At 47.0% G+C, this 17,249-nt stretch overlaps 1 protein-coding gene and 1 pseudogene across 3 annotated transcripts in view; one reads left to right on the top strand and one right to left on the bottom strand.

Moving 5' to 3' along the window:
- snx8a (sorting nexin 8a) overlaps positions 1–17,249 on the top strand; it is a 52,782-nt gene that overhangs the window by 2,207 nt on the left and 33,326 nt on the right. Inside the window, exons 1-3 of one of the 3 annotated variants that reach the window (XM_068055928.1) lie at positions 9,160–9,349; positions 14,342–14,471; positions 16,273–16,465. In XM_068055928.1, coding sequence (XP_067912029.1) covers positions 16,328–16,465 — 138 coding nt within the window. In that variant the 5' untranslated portion in view covers positions 9,160–9,349; positions 14,342–14,471; positions 16,273–16,327. Of the gene's footprint in view, positions 1–9,159; positions 9,350–14,341; positions 14,472–16,272; positions 16,466–17,249 lie in introns of those variants that run through there. The other 2 variants (XM_068055927.1, XM_068055929.1) reach the window with 2 other exon arrangements.
- LOC137383728 (U2 spliceosomal RNA) lies at positions 4,816–4,924 on the bottom strand (annotated as a pseudogene).

The following is a 17,249-nucleotide window of genomic DNA, read 5'->3' as shown; positions in this document are numbered from 1 at the left end:
TTGGAAGACCAGCAAGTTTCGGGCAGACCAAAGGCGTCTTTCACCGAATTGATAGTCCTCCAGCAGCAGTTGATGTTTGTCTCGGTGTGCGTCCCTGGGAACAGCCCGTAGAGCACAGACTCCTGTGTTACAGAGCTGCTTGGGATGAACCTTGACAAAAACCACTGCATCTCTTTCCACACCTGCTTTGCAAAGGCACATTCCAGGAGGAGTGGGCGACCGTCTCTTCCCACCACAGCCAACGCGGGGACACTGTGCGGAGGGGCGAGACTCGGGTGTGCATGAAGGATCTGATGGGGAGGGCCCTTCTCACCACCAGCCAAGCTACGTCTTGGTGCTTGTTTGAAAGTTCTGGTGATGAGGCATTCTGCCAAATGACTTTGCCGGTCTGCTCGGGGAACCATCCGACAGGATCCACCGTTTCCTTTTCCCGTAGGGCCTTGAGGACACTCCGTGCAGACCACTGCCTGATGGACCGGTGGTCAAAGGTGTTTTCCTGCAGAAACTGCTCCACGAAGGATAGGTGGTACGGCACCGCCCAACTGCACGGAGCGTTCCGCGGCAATGTGACCAGGCCCATCCTTCGCAACACCGGGGACAGATAGAACCTCAGCACGTAGTGACACTTGGAGTTTGCGTACTGGGGGTCTACACACAGCTTGATGCAGCCGCACACGAAGGTGGTCATCAGGATGAGGGCCACGTTGGGTACATTTTTCCCGCCCTTGTCCAGAGATTTGAACATCGTGTCCCTCCGGACCCGGTCCATTTTAGATCCCCAGACGAAGCGGAAAATGGCTCGGGTGACTGCCACGGCGCAGGAGTGGGGTATGGGCCAGACCTGCGCCACATACAGCAACAACGTGAGCGCCTCGCACCTGATGACCAGGTTCTTACCCACAATGGAGAGAGATCGCTGCCCCCACATGCCCAACTTTTGTCGTACCTTGGCTACTCGCTCCTCCCATGTTTTGGTGCACGCCCCGGCCCTTCCGAACCATATCCCCAGCACCTTCAGGTAACCTGACCTGACGGTGAAGGGGACAAAGGATCGGTCAGCCCAGTTCCCAAAGAACATGGCCTCGCTCTTGCCGTGGTTGACTTTGGCTCCCGAAGCCAGTTCGAACTGGTCGCAGATGCTCATCAGTCTGCGCACGGACAGCGGATCCGAGCAGAAAACGGCGACGTCATCCATGTACAGGGAGGTTTTGACCTGAGTGCCTCCGCTGCCTGGGATTGTCACCCCTCTTATGCTCGCATCCTTCCTAATAGACTCAGCAAAGGGTTCAATACAGCAAACAAACAAGACCGGGGACAGAGGACAGCCCTGTCTGACTCCAGATTTGATCGGGAAACTTTCAGATTCCCACCCGTTGATTGACACTGCGCTACTGATGTTTGTGTAGAGCAGTTGGATCCAATTGCAGATTCCCTCCCCAAACCCCATTTTGGAAAGCACGTCCATCATGTAGGTGTGCGATATCGTGTCAAAAGCCTTCTCCTGGTCCAGGCTGATGAGGCAGGTGTCCACCCTCCTGTCCCGTACGTAGGCGATCGTATCCCTGAGTAGCGCGAGACTATCAGAGATCTTCCTGCCCGGTACAGTACAGGTCTGATCGGGGTGAATCACCAACTCCAGAGCAGACTTGACTCGACTGGCTATGACTTTGGACAGGATCTTGTAATCAACATTAAGCAGTGAGATGGGCCGCCAATTTCTGATTTCTGCCCTCTCCCCCTTCTGCTTGTAAATGAGGGTGATGATGCCTTTTCTCATGGATTCTGACATGCTGCCGGCCAGGAGCATACTCTCGTATACTTCCAGCAGGTCCGGGCCGACCCAGTCCCACAGGGCCGAGTACAACTCGACCGGTAAGCCGTCGCTCCCGGGAGTTTTACTCGTCTCGAAAGACTCGACGGCCTTTGTCAGCTCGTCCAGAGTTAGCGGCTTGTCCAGTCTCTCCCTCCTGCTGTCATCTAAGACCTCTGTGATAGATGACAGGAAGGACTGGGAGGCTCTGCTGTCTGTGGGCTTCGCGTCATACAGCCCAGCATAAAAGGATTTGCTGATCCTTAGTATGTCGGACTGCGAAGACGTTACCGAGCCATCTTCTTCCTTCAGGCTGCTGATAACAGAGCTCTCTCTGTGTACCTTTTGGAAGAAGTAACGCGAGCATGTCTCATCCTGCTCGATGGAGCGGACTCTGGACCGGAAGATGATCTTGGAGGCCTCCTTGGCAAAGAGCGAGGCCTGCTGGCTCTTCACCTCTTGGAGGTCCTCCTTGACCTCGACCCCCATTGACTGCAACCGGAGTAGATTTTGCATAATTTTCTGAATTCGGGACAGTTCCCTCTGTCTCTCTCTCGCCTTCTGAACACCTTTGTGGATGAAGAACCTCTTGATGTTCTCCTTTATCGCTTCCCACCAGTGAACTGGAGACTCAAAGAGGGGTTTCACGGTCCTCCAACCTTTGTAATCCCTTTTGAGTTCCTCAACGTTCTCTGGGGTCAGCAGTGTCGCGTTGAGCTTCCACGTCCCTCTGCCAACCCGCTGGTCGTCCTGTAAGTGACAGTTGGCCAGTAAGAGGCAGTGGTCGGAGAAGAACACCGGCTTGACGTCGGTGGATCCGACCGTGACAGCACGGGACACAAACAGGAAGTCAATCCTGGAACGGGCAGACCCGTCCGATCTTGACCATGTGTATCTGCGCTGCGCTCCGTCTGCAGGTTTGCTGAAGACGTCGTGCAGTTTGGCATCTTTAAATGTTTCTATCGGGAATCTGGACGTAGCGTCCAGTTTGCTGTCGTCACTGCCGGATCGTCCAGCCGCATCGATGATGCAGTTGAAGTCACCGCCTAGGATGACCGGCCTGGACGTCGCCAGCAGCAGTGGGAGCTGCTGGAAGACGGTCAGCCGCTCGCTGCGTTGTACCGGGGCGTACACGTTGATCAACCGGAGCGGAGCGTTGTTGTACATCACGTCTGCTACGAGGAGGCGGCCGCCCACCACCTCCTTAACTTCGGAGATGGTGAAGTTACCTCCCCGCAGCAGAATACCCAGGCCGGAGGAACGGCAGTCATTTCCCCCCGACCAGATCGATGGCCCGTGGGACCACCATCGCGACCACTGCCTGTAGGTGCTGAGGTGTGGTATTCCACACTCCTGCAGAAACAGTAGGTCAACTTTGACCTTGGCAAGGTAATCCAAGGTTGAAACACATCGCGTAGTAGATTTAATGCTACGCACATTAATGGAAGCAATTCTTACACCCATTTTTTACTAAAAATTAGTTGTTGCTTCCCATACCATTTGTCCTCGCTAGTCCCAGTCCTTCGGGATGTTCCTGCATACCTATCGTGTGCGCAAGCAGTTTCACGTTGGTTGGGCTCAGAAACCCCTCCTGATTTTTCATGCAGGGTTTGTGCTGCTCGGGTGACATCGGGGGGGTCTTGTAGGCAGAGAGGATTGGGTTGTCCTCAGCTGCTTCCATCTGTTCCTCCTCGAAAACATCACAGCTCCCGGTCTCCCGGAGCTCAGGTGCGCCAGACGTGTCTTTGCTCCCGGTGTCCCGGAGCTGAGATGCGTTGGCCACGTCGTTACGTTTGGGGCATTGGGGTTGGGGCACGCCGGGCCCATCACAGCTTCCAGTGCCCGGGGGCTGGGATGCTTTATCATCCATCTCGGAGTTCTGCCGCCTCTTTTGAAGGGGCTGTCGTTCCAGCATTTCCCCGTCCAGTGAAGAGGAGTTGTTGCAGTCTGATTCAGAAGAGAGCCTCCTCTTGCCACTGGTTTGGGTGGTGGCTTTGGGATGTTTTTTCTTTGTGGTTTTCCTCTGGACCACTTGCCACTGACCTGTTTGTCCAACTGCTGCCTCCTCCTCCATTGATTCTGTCTGTGGAGGAGGGGTTTCCGGGCGCTGGGTAGGTGCTGGGTCGTTGGTTTCAGCCGCCTCCCCTTCCTTCTCAGGTTGAAGTTCCTCACTGCGGAGAAGGTTGCTGGTCTCCTTTCGAACAGCGGACGCCTTCGTCGAACCTTCTCCCGGCCTTTCCTTGGACCTTGCCGCCTGAGCATAGCTGAGGCAACGTTTGGGGCAGGTCTTGTAGAGATGGCCTGCCGCACCGCACAAGTTGCAACACTTAGTCTGCTTACAGTCCTTGGTCTGATGGCCTTCCTCCTTGCAGTTCTTGCAGACAACCGTGCTACAGTTGGCTGCCATGTGACCAGATTTGCCACAGGTGCGGCAAACTCTGGGCTGCCCAGCGTAGACCAAGAAGCCTCGACTTCCCCCGATAGCGAAGCTGGAGGGAGGGTGGATGATGGCTCCACTGGGATCTACCTTCAAGGTCACCTTGACCTGCCGCTTGCTGGTCCAGATCCCAAAGGGGTCCTTGACATCAGTGCTGCTGCCGGCCACCTCGACGTACCTGGCGAGAAAGGTGAGTACATCCACCACCGGAACATGGGGGTTGTAGAGGTGAATCGTCACCACCCGGTCCCGTTGTGACGGAAGCGTGAAGAGCGGCTCCGCTGTGAGGATTGACAGTGGCGCCCGGTCCCCTTTCTCCTTGAAGGCCTTCAGGAACTTGATGCATCCCGCCACGTTCCGGAACGTCACGTCAAAGTATCCACTGCTGGGGAAATCCTGCAGGCAGAAGACGTCCGTCGCTTGAAATCCGCAGCAATCGAAGAGAATTTTCTTGATGAAGAAGGTGCGATCGACCGGTGCATCTCCTTCCTTGTCCTTCACGACCACCCGAACGGTGTTGCGCACTCCCTGGCCCGAAGCTCGAAAATTGGTTATAGCCATTTTACTCAAAGCTTCCCCAGGATCAAAAGGCAATGATCATGGTCTCTTCTCAATCAAATAAGCACTGATAAGAACAGATACTACACTTGATCTTAGCCAAAAGGCCGAGATGTGTTAGCCTAGATTATGTGTACAAGTCCCAGAGTAGGGTGTGAACCTACAGCCTTCTGACTGAGACAAGAGAGCTACCCTCTGAGTCATGGTGGACATCTGCTGTCATTCATGATTTAATGAATATTTTATGTGTACTGTTGCATTTTTTGTTTTGGTCTAAAAGACAAGTTATTTCCCCCCCCCCACCTTCCATTTTAAAAAAGGGAATGCAGGCATGAGAGTGATGCTTCGAAGTTGGGTCCAAGTATTATGCTTAATGTTCTATCTCCTCTTCCTCCCTTTCCCTTCCCTTGGAATGTTTTACTATGTTAAAGGTGTTTGTGTTAGTGCTGTTGTATGATCTGTCTGTATATTCAATTTATCGTCTGTATAAGCCTATTGATTACACTTCCATCACACTTTGGGAATTCAGTCTTGTTTCATGTCAGAGTATCCTGCAGATTAAACTATTGTACGTAGTGATGCAGTAGATATTGTGTTGCTGTGCGTTGTGATGCTGTAGGTAATGTATTAATATGTTGCAGCAGCCAAAAAATCTTTTTTGTGTAGTTATTATTGGTACTTATGGCTTTTAAAAAGAATGAATTGTTTAGGCTATACTCATTGGTGCAGTGTATATAGTCGGGAAATATTGATTTCACACGTGTAAAAAGGAAATGGCTGCTTTAGTATTTCCTTGTCTGTCTAAGGAACGGTGACTGTTTTGTCAAACTGGTTTCACTATTGCATGGCATGTTTTGGATTAACATTGTGAACTGCAATGTCACAGATGCTCTTTTTTCCCACTTTTCCTGCCCCCTGTCTTGATATTGACTCTAACTGGCATATTGGAATGTGGTTTTTAAGATCAAGGTCAACCTGATTTACTCTCTGCCATCCTGGTAGTCGCATGACACAATAATAATGGAGTTGTGGATTAATCCTGGCATTAATCTCTGACAATTAGTCCACACTAGACCCATACAGGAGGTGAGGAGAACCCCCAGTGGTGGAGAGGTTTGGGAAGCACGGGTCCAAAATCAGCTTTTTCCTTCCCAGCATGTTATACTTACCACATGTCATGTTTCAAATTACACATACTATTATGGAAGTGCTTCCATTTAAAAACATTTTTTTTGAGGACTCATGTTTAAAAATTGTGGAAATTGATTCATTTGAAAGACTGAAGAGATTCTAGAGATGCTGAACTTTGTTTTCTTTTTTTAAAAAAAAGGCACTGGAATGACTTGGGGACTTTGTTTAAAAATAGTTGCTGGAAGTCACATGTCTTAAGCTAAGTAAACAGCAGGAGCCTTCTGACTAGGAGAGTTGTTTACAGAGAAGTGACATTAAAAAGTTCTGAGGGACAGGATTAATTTCCACTTGGAGAGGCAGGGATAGTCAGCATAGCTTTGTCAGGGGGAGATCATGTCTAACAAACTTGATTGAATTTTTTGAGGATGTGACTTGTAGATGAGGGTAAAGTAGTTGATGTAGTCTACTTGGACTTCAGTAAGGCTTTTGATAAGGTCCCACATGGGAGATTGGTTAAGAAGGTAAAAGCCCATGGGATCCAGGGCAATTTGGCAAATTGAATCCAAAATTGGCTTAGAGGGTGATGGTCGAGGGTTGTTCTTGCGATTGGAAGCCTGTGATCAGTTGTGGTCGTTGCTGGGACCCTTGCTGTTTGTAGTGTCCATTAATGATTTAGATGTGAATATAAGAGGTATGATCAGTAAGTTCGCAGATGACACAAAAATTGGTGGTGTCGTAAATAGTGAGGAGGAAAGCCTTAGATTACAGGACGATATAGATGGGCTGGTAAGCTGGGCGCTGCAGTGGCAAATAGAATTTAATCCTGAGAAGTGAGGTGATGCATTTTGGGAGGTCTAACAAGGTTAGGGAATATACAATGGATGGTATGACCCTAGGAAGTACAGAGGGACCTTAGTGTACTTGTCCATAGATCACTGAAGGCAGCGGCACATATAGGTAAGGTGGTTAGGAAGGCATATGGGATACTTGCCTTTATTTGCCGAGGTATAAAATATAAGATTAGGGAGGTTATTATGGAGATGTATTGAAGGCTAGTTAGGCCATAGCTGGAGTACTGTGTACAGTCTGGTCACACTATAGGAAGGATGTGGTTGCACTGGAGAGAGTGCAGAGGAGATTCACCAGGATGTTGCTTGGGCTGGAGCATATCAGCTATGAAGAGAGACTGGATGGGCTGGTTTTGTTTTCACCCGGGGTAGGGGCTGGAACTCGCTGCCTGAAAGGGTAGTAGAGGCAGAAACCCTCAACTCATTTAAAATGTGCCTGGATATGCACCTCAAGTGCCGTAACTTGCAGGGCTATGGACCAAACGCTGGAAGGTGGGATTAGGCTAGGTGGCTTGTTTTTTGGCTAACACAGACACGATGGGCCACGTGGCCTCTTTCTGTGTCGTAAACTTTTTATGATTCTTTGATTTGGTTAACCCTCAATACTGGGGTGTAAAATATTGACCAGTGACCTATGGCGAGAGTTATTGGAGAGATGGGGGAAATCCAAGAAATATTTAAAGGAGGAGTGCATTTGAGGCTGGAGAGGTGATTGAAAGTAAACTGTTGACATTTTGCCAACTTTTCTCTCTGCCCCCACCCCACCCTCAATGGAGTTCTCTTTTTGCTGCTACTTTTAGAAGCTTTATAAAATAATGGCTTGCAAGAAGTGTTGGGGACAGACACAGGGCAATGAGTATTCTATTCTAAATTTAATCAGTATATGGGCATCACAGTGTTTTTGTTCTTACATGCCAACCTGGCAGAAAGTCTCTGCCCTGAAAGTGGGTTGTTCTCTTTGATCACTAAGAAGCTTGAGTTAGCACCGAAGGAAGGACAGCTGCATTTCTTTGGGGTGTGCTGCCATTCTCCAAGAGCCGAGAGGAACGGAGGCTTGCGTTTGTGGTTAAGGGGGAAATCTGAGTTTCACATCTTGATAGTTGCCTGTGAATGTTGGACAGTGGGTACATACACAATAGGACCAGGAGTAGACCATTCAGCCCTACAAGTCTGCTCTGCCATTCAATGAGATTGTGCCTGATCTGTGTCTTGATTTACTCTGCCGTAACCCTCAATACCCTTGCATAATAAAAAATCTAGTGATCTCATTCTTGACATTTTCAATTAACCCCCAGTCTTAACTGCTTTTTTGGGGGGGATGGGGGATGGTTGAGTCAGTTCCAGATTTCCACTTCCTTTGTGTTGGTGTTTCCTGACATTGCTCCTGTATGACCTCGCTGTAATTTTAAGGTTAAGCCTTTTCGGGACACCCCACCACCCCCCTGCCCCCAACCAAAGGAGAGTACCCTGTCAAATCCTTCAATTATTTTCAACGCCTCATTTAGATCTGCCCTTAACCTTCTAAACGCAAGAGAATACAGCTTGGTCTGTGCAACCGGTCCTCTTAATTTAACCCTTTTAGTCCCACTGGATAGGTAATAGGTAGACTAACCTCCCTTTCTGTGCTGTATCTTTCTATTACACATGACAAATGGATTTCTGCGTTTTAAGTTGCTTCTTTAACGAATCTACCAACTGTTGTTAACATGCTGTGTGGGGAAATTCAACTTGTGTAATCGTTTTCTTCCTCTCTATCAGTGTGGACTATTTGGGGTTTTCCTGCTTAACTGATTGCTTTGCTGTGACTAAGGCTTAGTTTTTTTAAAAGTGAATCTAGATCAGACTAGTTAACCCACAGCACTGAGGTGTAAAATATTGAGCAACTTATGGACAGTTAGTATTACTGAATATCTCACCTGACATTGCTTTTACTGGGGAGATGGGGTAAGTACAGAAATTATTTAGTGAATGATGGCCCTATGGAAACCATTTAGAGGTAACACTGGCCTTGTCTGCAGCTGGAGAGGTGATTGTAAACAAACTGTTGCATTGACTTTCTCTTAGCAAGTTTTCTCTCCATCCCTCTCAATGCAGTTCGCTCTTTACTTGTTGCCCTATTTGGTTCCTCTTCCATCACCCTTCTCTCCCATCACTCATCTCCTTTCTCCCACCCTTCCGAGTACTGGAGCTAGTTGCACTGTCCTTTACTGAGGGTCTTGTAGGGAATGTCTGACTCGACACATACCTGGGATCTTACTGTTCTGTACTGTTTGGGATAGAAATGCAACACTGTACTAATGTGCCTCCTGGCTTGCTGTAATTATGTGACCTCTACCACGAGACACTCACTGCAGGCATCCATCAGAAGGCAGTTCAATAAAGACACAGTACAAGCAAGACTGTTGTCCTGTGAGCTCATAACATGGTGTCAGAGTGGAGCTGAGATTGTGTGTTCCAGAGCTGTATAGAAGCACAGCTACTAAAAGAGGGACAGAGAAATGTTCTGAGCTGCTAAAAGCCACAGGAAGCCACAGAAAAGGAACAAAGAAGAACTGAAAGCACTGGGTAAGACACAATAGCTATAACTCTTTCTCTCCCAGAGCCAGTCGAAATGAAAGGTGATATGAAACAGAACTGGTAGTTTTTCCATTTTCAATGGCAAAATTATGAAATTGTGACAGATTTAATTAACAAACCAGAGCAGCTATGAGTAGCTACACTTTTATCACTGGGGAGAGACTGTTACAAAATGTATTTGAAGAACAACAAAAACAGACAGCAGAAATTTTGAAAGTCTTGAAGGCAGACTTTGAACCCCAATTGAACGTAACTTATGAACAGTATGTGTTCAGTATTAGGGTCCAAGGTGAACAAGAGTCCATTGATCAATGTGACTGCATTAACACAGCTCGCAGAATCCTGTGCATTTGTACAACTAATTAAAGACGGGATTATATTAGGCACTAGAGATCCTGCAGTGAGAGCACTTCTATTGAGAGAGGAGAAACTTGCTTTCAGGAAAATGATCGACATGTGCAGAAGCGCTGAGGTTGTAAATCAGCAGCTAGAGCATATTTATGGCAGAACAGACCAGGCCTTACATTATGCTGATAGACATTCCAGGCCGAAAGGGCAGAAAGATCATGGACAAATGGCAAGATGCAAATACTGCGTAAGACATCACACAAAGGAAAAGAAGGCATGTCCAGTGTGGGGAAAGCAGTGTTCTCACTGCAAGAAGTCAGTTCAGTTTGCACACAAGTGTTTGGCTAGAAGGAAGCACAACAAGCAGGTATGGATGGCCACTGGAGAGATGTCAGCTGAAGATTCTGACGAATCGCTGTACACCTTACAACAGGTTGGTTCAGTCAGGTCGATAGGACGATAAATGGTTTGTGACTGTCGGAATGATGACTGCAGAAGGAGAATATCAAGTCAACATTACGTGTCGGATAGACACCGGTGTGTCATGCAGCATCATGACCTTCTCAGACCTGTGTGAAGTGGTTCAACACAACGATCCAAAAATGAAGCCCTCGAAAGTAAGATTGAGGCTATATGATGGCATCGTGATAGTGCCATGAGGACAAGTTACTCTGAAAGCCCAATGCAATGACTAGAATGAATATCTGGAGTTTCAGATCATAGACTGCAATCAAAAGCCACTCATCTTAGCTGGAGCAAGTCTAATGCTTGGACTGGTAACGCTCAATGTGCAAAAAGAGATTTGCAACATATTGCAGAACACTAAACCATTGACTGCGGAACAGATCCTAGAAGAGTACAATGATGTCTTTACAGGTTTAGGATGTCTTCCTGGAAAATATCGTCTTGAAGTAGTTGAGAGGGTAAGACCAATTCAGCATCTGCCGAGGAATGTTCCAGCTGCCCTCAAGATCAGCTTGAAAGACAAGATAGAGCTGGAAAAGAAGGGAGTAATCAAGAAAGTGACAACCCCGACAGAATGGATTAGCAGCATGGTAGCAGTGAAACAACTTGGAAAGCTGAGAGTTTGCATTGACCCAAAGGATCTTTATAAAGCTTTGAAGAGATCTCATTACCCCATGCCAACCATCGAAGAAATTTTGCCGCAACTTACAAAGGCAAAAATCTTCATTATCCTAGATGCAAAGGATGGTTACTAGCAAGTGAAGTTGGCTGAAAGCAACAGCTTTCTAACTACAGTCTGGATGCCATTCGGGAGATACAGATGGTTGTGCATGCTGTTTGGCATTTCCATGGTTCCAGAGGAGTATCAACGTAAACAGCATGAGATCATTGGTGTTCTTCCCAGAGCGGAAGCTATAGTGGATGATCTAGTTTATGGATGTGGGGAGACAATGGAAAAAGCTATTGCTGACCAGGATCAAAATCTAGTGCGACTGCTAGACAGCTTGCCGGATGAACCTGAAGCTAAACAAGAAAAAAAAATTTGCAATTAAAGATTCCCGAAGTCAAGTATATGGGTCATGTACTGATGGCAAAAGGTCTGCACTCGGACCCTGAAAAGGTGAGAACGGTAGCCGTGATGTGGCGTCTGACAGATGTAAAAGCAGTGCAAGGATTTGTCAACTATTTAGCAAAATTCTTGCCCAATTTGTCGTCCGACTGTGAATCACTACACCTACTCATTGCCAAGGACGTGCAGTGGTATTGGGCCACAGAACAAGACGCAGCGTTCACTAAAATCAAGTTAGTGACGGTAACACCAGTGCTGGAATGCTATGACGTAAATGATGAAGTTGTCCTGCAGTGTGAGGTCAGCGAGACAGGACTTGGAGCAACCCTAATGCAGCAGGAACAACCGGTTGCATTTGCATCCAGGGCGTTAATGAAAACAGAGCGATGCTAAGCACAGTTTGAGAAACAGTGCCTGGCCATAGTCTTTGCTTGTGAATATTTTCATCAATACCTTCTTGGAAGAGACAAAGTGACAGTTGAGTCCGACCACAAGCCATGTCAAAGCATTTTCCTCAAGCCCCTACTATCTGCTCCAAAGCATCTGCAAAGAATGTTACTCTGGTTAGAGATATCATCTGGACGTGACATACATGGAAGGGAAACAGATGTACATCGCTGACATGCTGTTGAGGGCAACACTCCCTATGAAGAAAGTAGAGGATGCTACGACAGAGTGTGGAATCTTCCAAATCCAATGTGAAGCTGCAGCTTGACATGCTCTGGAAGTCATCAACCCAGCAGACATTGAATCTGACAGACAAGCGCCTTGCTCAAATCAAGCGAACTACCCAACAAGATCCACCCCTACAGGTGTTGCAAGCAGGAGTGATGAAAGGATGGCCTGAAAGCATCAAGGACACTCCTGCAGTCACCAAGAGTGTATTGGGCATACAGAGACAAATTGACACCTAGATGGCATTGTGTACAAAGAACATAGTCATTATCCCTAAGGAGTTGAGACGAGAGATGCTAAAGTGCATCCATGCAAGCCACCAAGAGATTGAGTCAAGTCTGAGGAAGGCAAGAGAAGTGCTCTACTGGTCAAACATGAGCAATGAAATCAAGGACCACATCAGCCAATGCAATACATGTAACGAGTACTAAGCTAATCAAGCTTGAGACCCTGATGACGCAACACATCCCAGACAGACCATGGATGAAGCTGGGAATAGACCTCTTTATTCTTGCAGAAACTGATTATCTTGTCACCATAGACTACTATTCTAACTACTGGGAGGAAGACCAGCTGACTTCAACTTCAGGTGAGGTTGGAGAATGCCTAAAAGCACACTTCAGTCGTTGCGGCATTCCAGACATTGTGATGAGCGACAATGTCCCGCAGTTAACAAATGAAGAATTCAGCTGCTTCATAAAGGATTGGGAAATTCAACACCATACATCATCTCCAGTCAAATGGAAAGGCTGAGGTGGCAGTGAAAATTGCCAGAGAAATTGAGCAGAACCAGCACAGATGTATACAAGGCAAAAAAGTGCTGGAAATACTCAGCAGGTCTGGCAGCATCTGTAGAGAGAGAAGCAGAGTTAACCTTTTCAGGTCAGTGACCTATCATCAGAACTGATGAAGGGTCACTGACCTGAAATGTTAACTCTGCTTCTCTCTCCACAGATGCAGCCAGACCTGCTGAGTATTTCCAGCACTTTTTTTTGTTATTTCAGACTTCCAGCATCTGCAGTATTTTGCTTTTATTATGTATACAAGGCAATCCTCGAGTGGAGAAACGCACTTACAGAAGGCGTTCGAAGTAGTCCAGTACAAAGACTAATGTCACACTGCACCCAAACTACTCTTGCAATAGCAAAAAAGCTACTGAAGCCAGAAGTAGCAATAGGTGTGAGTGACAAAATCAAGGTGAACCGGCAGAAAGCCAGATTTCATTTTGACAAAATTGCCAAACTCTTCCCAGTCAGGGTACAAACCTTCAATACACTCAACGAGAGTCAACTTGGGACCTGCGTAGAGTCGTTGTTACCTCGATCGTACACAAATGGAAGTGAACCACCAGATTTACTGTTGCACCTGCAGGCAGATATGCACAGCTGGAGAAACTGTTCCTGCGCTGCAGGCTTTCGATCAGGAAGATGTGAACTCGCCATCTGCAGAGACCACAGATCAACCATCAGTCCCAGAGGTCCACAGCACCCCAACAATGGAAATAGGACAACGGTTACCACGGCAACATGACAAGGGAGCGACACCCCCCGTAGAAGGAAAATCACCCACGTGAGCAGCCAACGACAACACACATGCACACCATTAAGAGACTGGCATGATTTAAAGCATGAGTGCAGTGCATGTGCAGAGACTGACCAGAATAACAAACTACTGATGCATGAGAACAGTTGTGTGCATAGTGGGTAACTCGGACAAATCACAGTGTAAAAGATAATGCACTTTGTTTTTTTGTATGAAAGGGGGATGTTTGGGATAGAAATGCAATATTGTACTAATGGGCCTTCTGGCTTACTGTAGTCATGTGACTTCTACCATGAGGCGCTCACTGCAGGCAGCCATTACAATGCCAGTTCAATAAAGACACAGTACAAGCAAGACTGTTGTCCTGTGAGCTCGTAACATGTATGGCTCAGTTACTCATTGGATGTACTGGCTGATCTGTTGGGGACTCTGCATTGTGCATTTCAAGGGAATCTATAAAATGTTGGTATAGAACAAAAAAAAGGAAAAAAACTTATATTTAATGGTGTCTTTCACCACCTCAGGGTGTCCCAAAGCACTTTAAAGGCAATTATTAACTTTTTGAAGTGTAGTTACTGTTGTCGGAAACATGATAGCCAGTTTGCACACAGCAAGTTCCCACAAATGGCTCTGGCTTTACCGGACCATGGAGATCTAGTGTCAAAAACTGGATGAGTTCCATTCCCCGAGCACCATCGCTGCGACTTAATGAGTGCAGAAAGTTTACTTGCCCTCCCCTCATCCCAGAAAAAAAATGTACATTTTGCTGATTCATTTGACATAGATTTGTTGGGAGGGGTACTGTGGATGAGGCGAAAGAATTAGACCCCATGTTGACAACTTGTACAATGAGTGACAGCTTCTATATGCTATATTTCCAGATTGCTGAGATCGTAGAATCCAAGGAGGAATCCATCACAAAGTCGGCCTTGAACAGAGCTTTGGTGGTGTTTGCCCTGGCTCAGCAGGGAAAGCGGCCTTCAACCAAACTGCTGGAGAACGTCGGGCAAGGTATGGTGATCTTCCATAATAATTCCTAGGAGAAGGGCGGCACAGTGGCGCAGTGGTTGGCGGCGCAGTGGTTAGCACCACAGCCTCACAGCTCCAGCGACCCGGGTTCAATTCTGGGTACTGCCTGTGTGGAGTTTGCAAGATTTCCCTGTGTCTGCGTGGGTTTTCTCCGGGTGTTCCGGGTTCCTCCCACAAGTCAAAAGACTTGCAGGTTGGTAGGTAAATTGGCCATTATAAATTGCCCCTAGTATAGGTAGGTGGTAGGGAAATATAGGGACTGGTGGGGATGTGGTAGGAATATGGGATTAGTGTAGGATTAGTATAAATGGGTGATTGATGGTTGGCACAGACTCGGTGGGCCGAAGGGCCTGTTTCAGTGCTGTATCTCTAAACTAAACTAAACTAAGGGTCAACAAGTGAAATGTTATACACTAGACATTTGCAGTTTAAAAAAAAATCATTACTAAGATATGAGGGTCGCTGGCAGGGCTGGTATTGTCAGTTGCCTGGAAATTCTCCAAGAAGGTGCTGGTGAACCATCTTGAACTGCTGCAGTCCATGTGGTGAAAGTGCTCCCACAGTGCTGTTGGGTAGGATTCTGGAAGAACTGGAGAGGATGGAAGTGTAGATATCAATTCTAGATTGTACTTTGCTGCAAATGTAAACTATTGCATTTTTAAAATTTTTATTTTGGAGTTCCCTTAGTACTCGTTTTACCTTTTGGTGTCCTCCAACCCTACTCTCTGCATCTATCTTGTACTTCCTGTAGAGGCCAGGACCAGTGGTCTCTTAACCCAAGTATACACCAGTGGTGTTCTTCACCTGCAACTTGAAGGCAAAGGAGAGGGTAACTTGAAGACTTCTAAATCCACGTTTCCTCTCAAGTACTTCTGGGAATTGCCAATTCCAGTGTGAAGCAAATTTGCTACTTGCCCGTTCTGGCATTGGTGCCTACTCTTGCACGTTTCTGAAATGTTTTATAATAAATGAAGAAATTTGCAGGCATGTAGGACTAATTGGATAGCTCTTGCAGAGAGCTGACATAGGCATTCTGAATGGTCTCCTTCTGTGCTGTATGATCCCATTCTATGCACCTCCCAGCTACAGATAGTATGTGCTGTGTACACTCCACATAAAACCAGATGTAGATCCGTCTGTGGAATGTGCATTGTGCAACAGCGCTATGCACTTTTTAGAAGATGAGTACATTGTTTATATGGCTGCTATTCCCTGTGATAAATTAATATTCACCCCTCTGGCCAGCCTTGGATTGGTGTGAAGGTGTTTTCTGTTGTAGTGAGTCATTTAGAACATAAGTGTGCTGATTCCAGTTGGGGGGGGGGGGTCATGCTTTCCGGGGTGGGGGTTGCGTAGCTACATTTAGCCTCAGCTCCCCTAGACTAAGATAAAATCAGCCTGTCTATTGCTGTCCAGTAACCCCTATTGAAGTGTCTGGTGTTGGATATGGGCAGGATCAAGCTCTGCTGTGATGCCCTCTGTAGTCTCACAGCCCTGTAAACCTAGGGTGAGGTGCAAGCGAGCTACTGGTACTTAATGTGTCGGCACCTTCAGTAGGAGTAAATGTGGGCAGAGGAACAATATATTTATAGCACATGATAAATTCAGAGAAATATGCTATCAGATGAGAGTGACTAGTCTTTTATCTGTGTATTCTGAGACTCCAGAATTTTATAGGAACAATTACAAAAGTTTTAAGCCTATAGTAATTGCAGAGAGACTGAAAGTGTAGGTGCCAGATTGAGGAGCCGGTTGACATTTCCTGTGTTGTCCTTTTAACAAGCTGCTGCTTCTCAAGAATATATAAGCCTCAGCTGGGTGAACTGGAGTCGATCCGGATGCAGGCTCAGGGGAATCCCATCCTCCTTTCACGGACATTGCAAGACCTGCTGCATATCGACACGGTGCAGGTAGAACTAATTCCAGAGAAGAAGGGTCTGTTCCTAAAACATGTGGAATATGAACTTTCCAGCCAGGTGAGTTTGGCCAAGGGTTTGATCCCTCATTGGCTGGCTGGTGTTCTGGAATGTCCTTGGTCTTTCCTTAATGATCTTTAAGCTTCACCCCATGTAATCATTGACCAATATTGGCTCCTCATCCACCAGAGCCTCAGTTGCATCCTTGTGTTCAAATCCTCCATGGTCTTGGCCCTCCCTATCTCTGTAACCTCCTTCAACCCTCCGAGACCTCTGCGCTTCTTCAACTCTGGCCTCTTGTGCAACTCCCACTTCCTTCGTCCCACCATTGACAGCTGTGTCTTCATCTGTCAACGCCCAAAGCTCTGGCGTTCCCTCCTTAAACCTTTCCACTACTCTGCCCTCCATTAAGACGGCTCCTTAAAACCTACCTTTTTCACTAAGCGTTTGGTCACCTGTCGTAATGTCATCTTCGGTTCGGTGTCAACTTTTGTCAGATTACGCACCTGTGAAGCACCTTGGGACACTTTACTACATTAAAGGCGCTATATAAATGCAAGCTGTTTTAAAAGCTGAAGCTTGGCGTCACTGAATTGATGTTTCTGTACCTCATCTTTTCTTTTGTCTTCATTTTAACCTTGGTTCCCTGCAGTATGAACCTTGACCCTTCACACCTTGCTGTCACTGTTTAAGTCTCTACTTTGCCTGTGGTTGTTGTCAGTAAGCTGATTGTCTCTGGGTGTCCGAATGCATGATTCTTTGGTCTGTATATTGTATTTCCTTCCTAAGGCGGGAAAAGAAAGACTTGAATTTGTATAGTGCCTTTCACAGCCTTGATGTCCCA

This window comes from Heterodontus francisci, chromosome 24, assembly GCF_036365525.1.
Source record: "Heterodontus francisci isolate sHetFra1 chromosome 24, sHetFra1.hap1, whole genome shotgun sequence".
NCBI classification, from domain to species: domain Eukaryota; kingdom Metazoa; phylum Chordata; class Chondrichthyes; order Heterodontiformes; family Heterodontidae; genus Heterodontus; species Heterodontus francisci.
The sequence above is the reverse complement of the archived record's forward strand: the minus strand, read 5'-3'. Positions and strand labels throughout refer to the sequence as shown.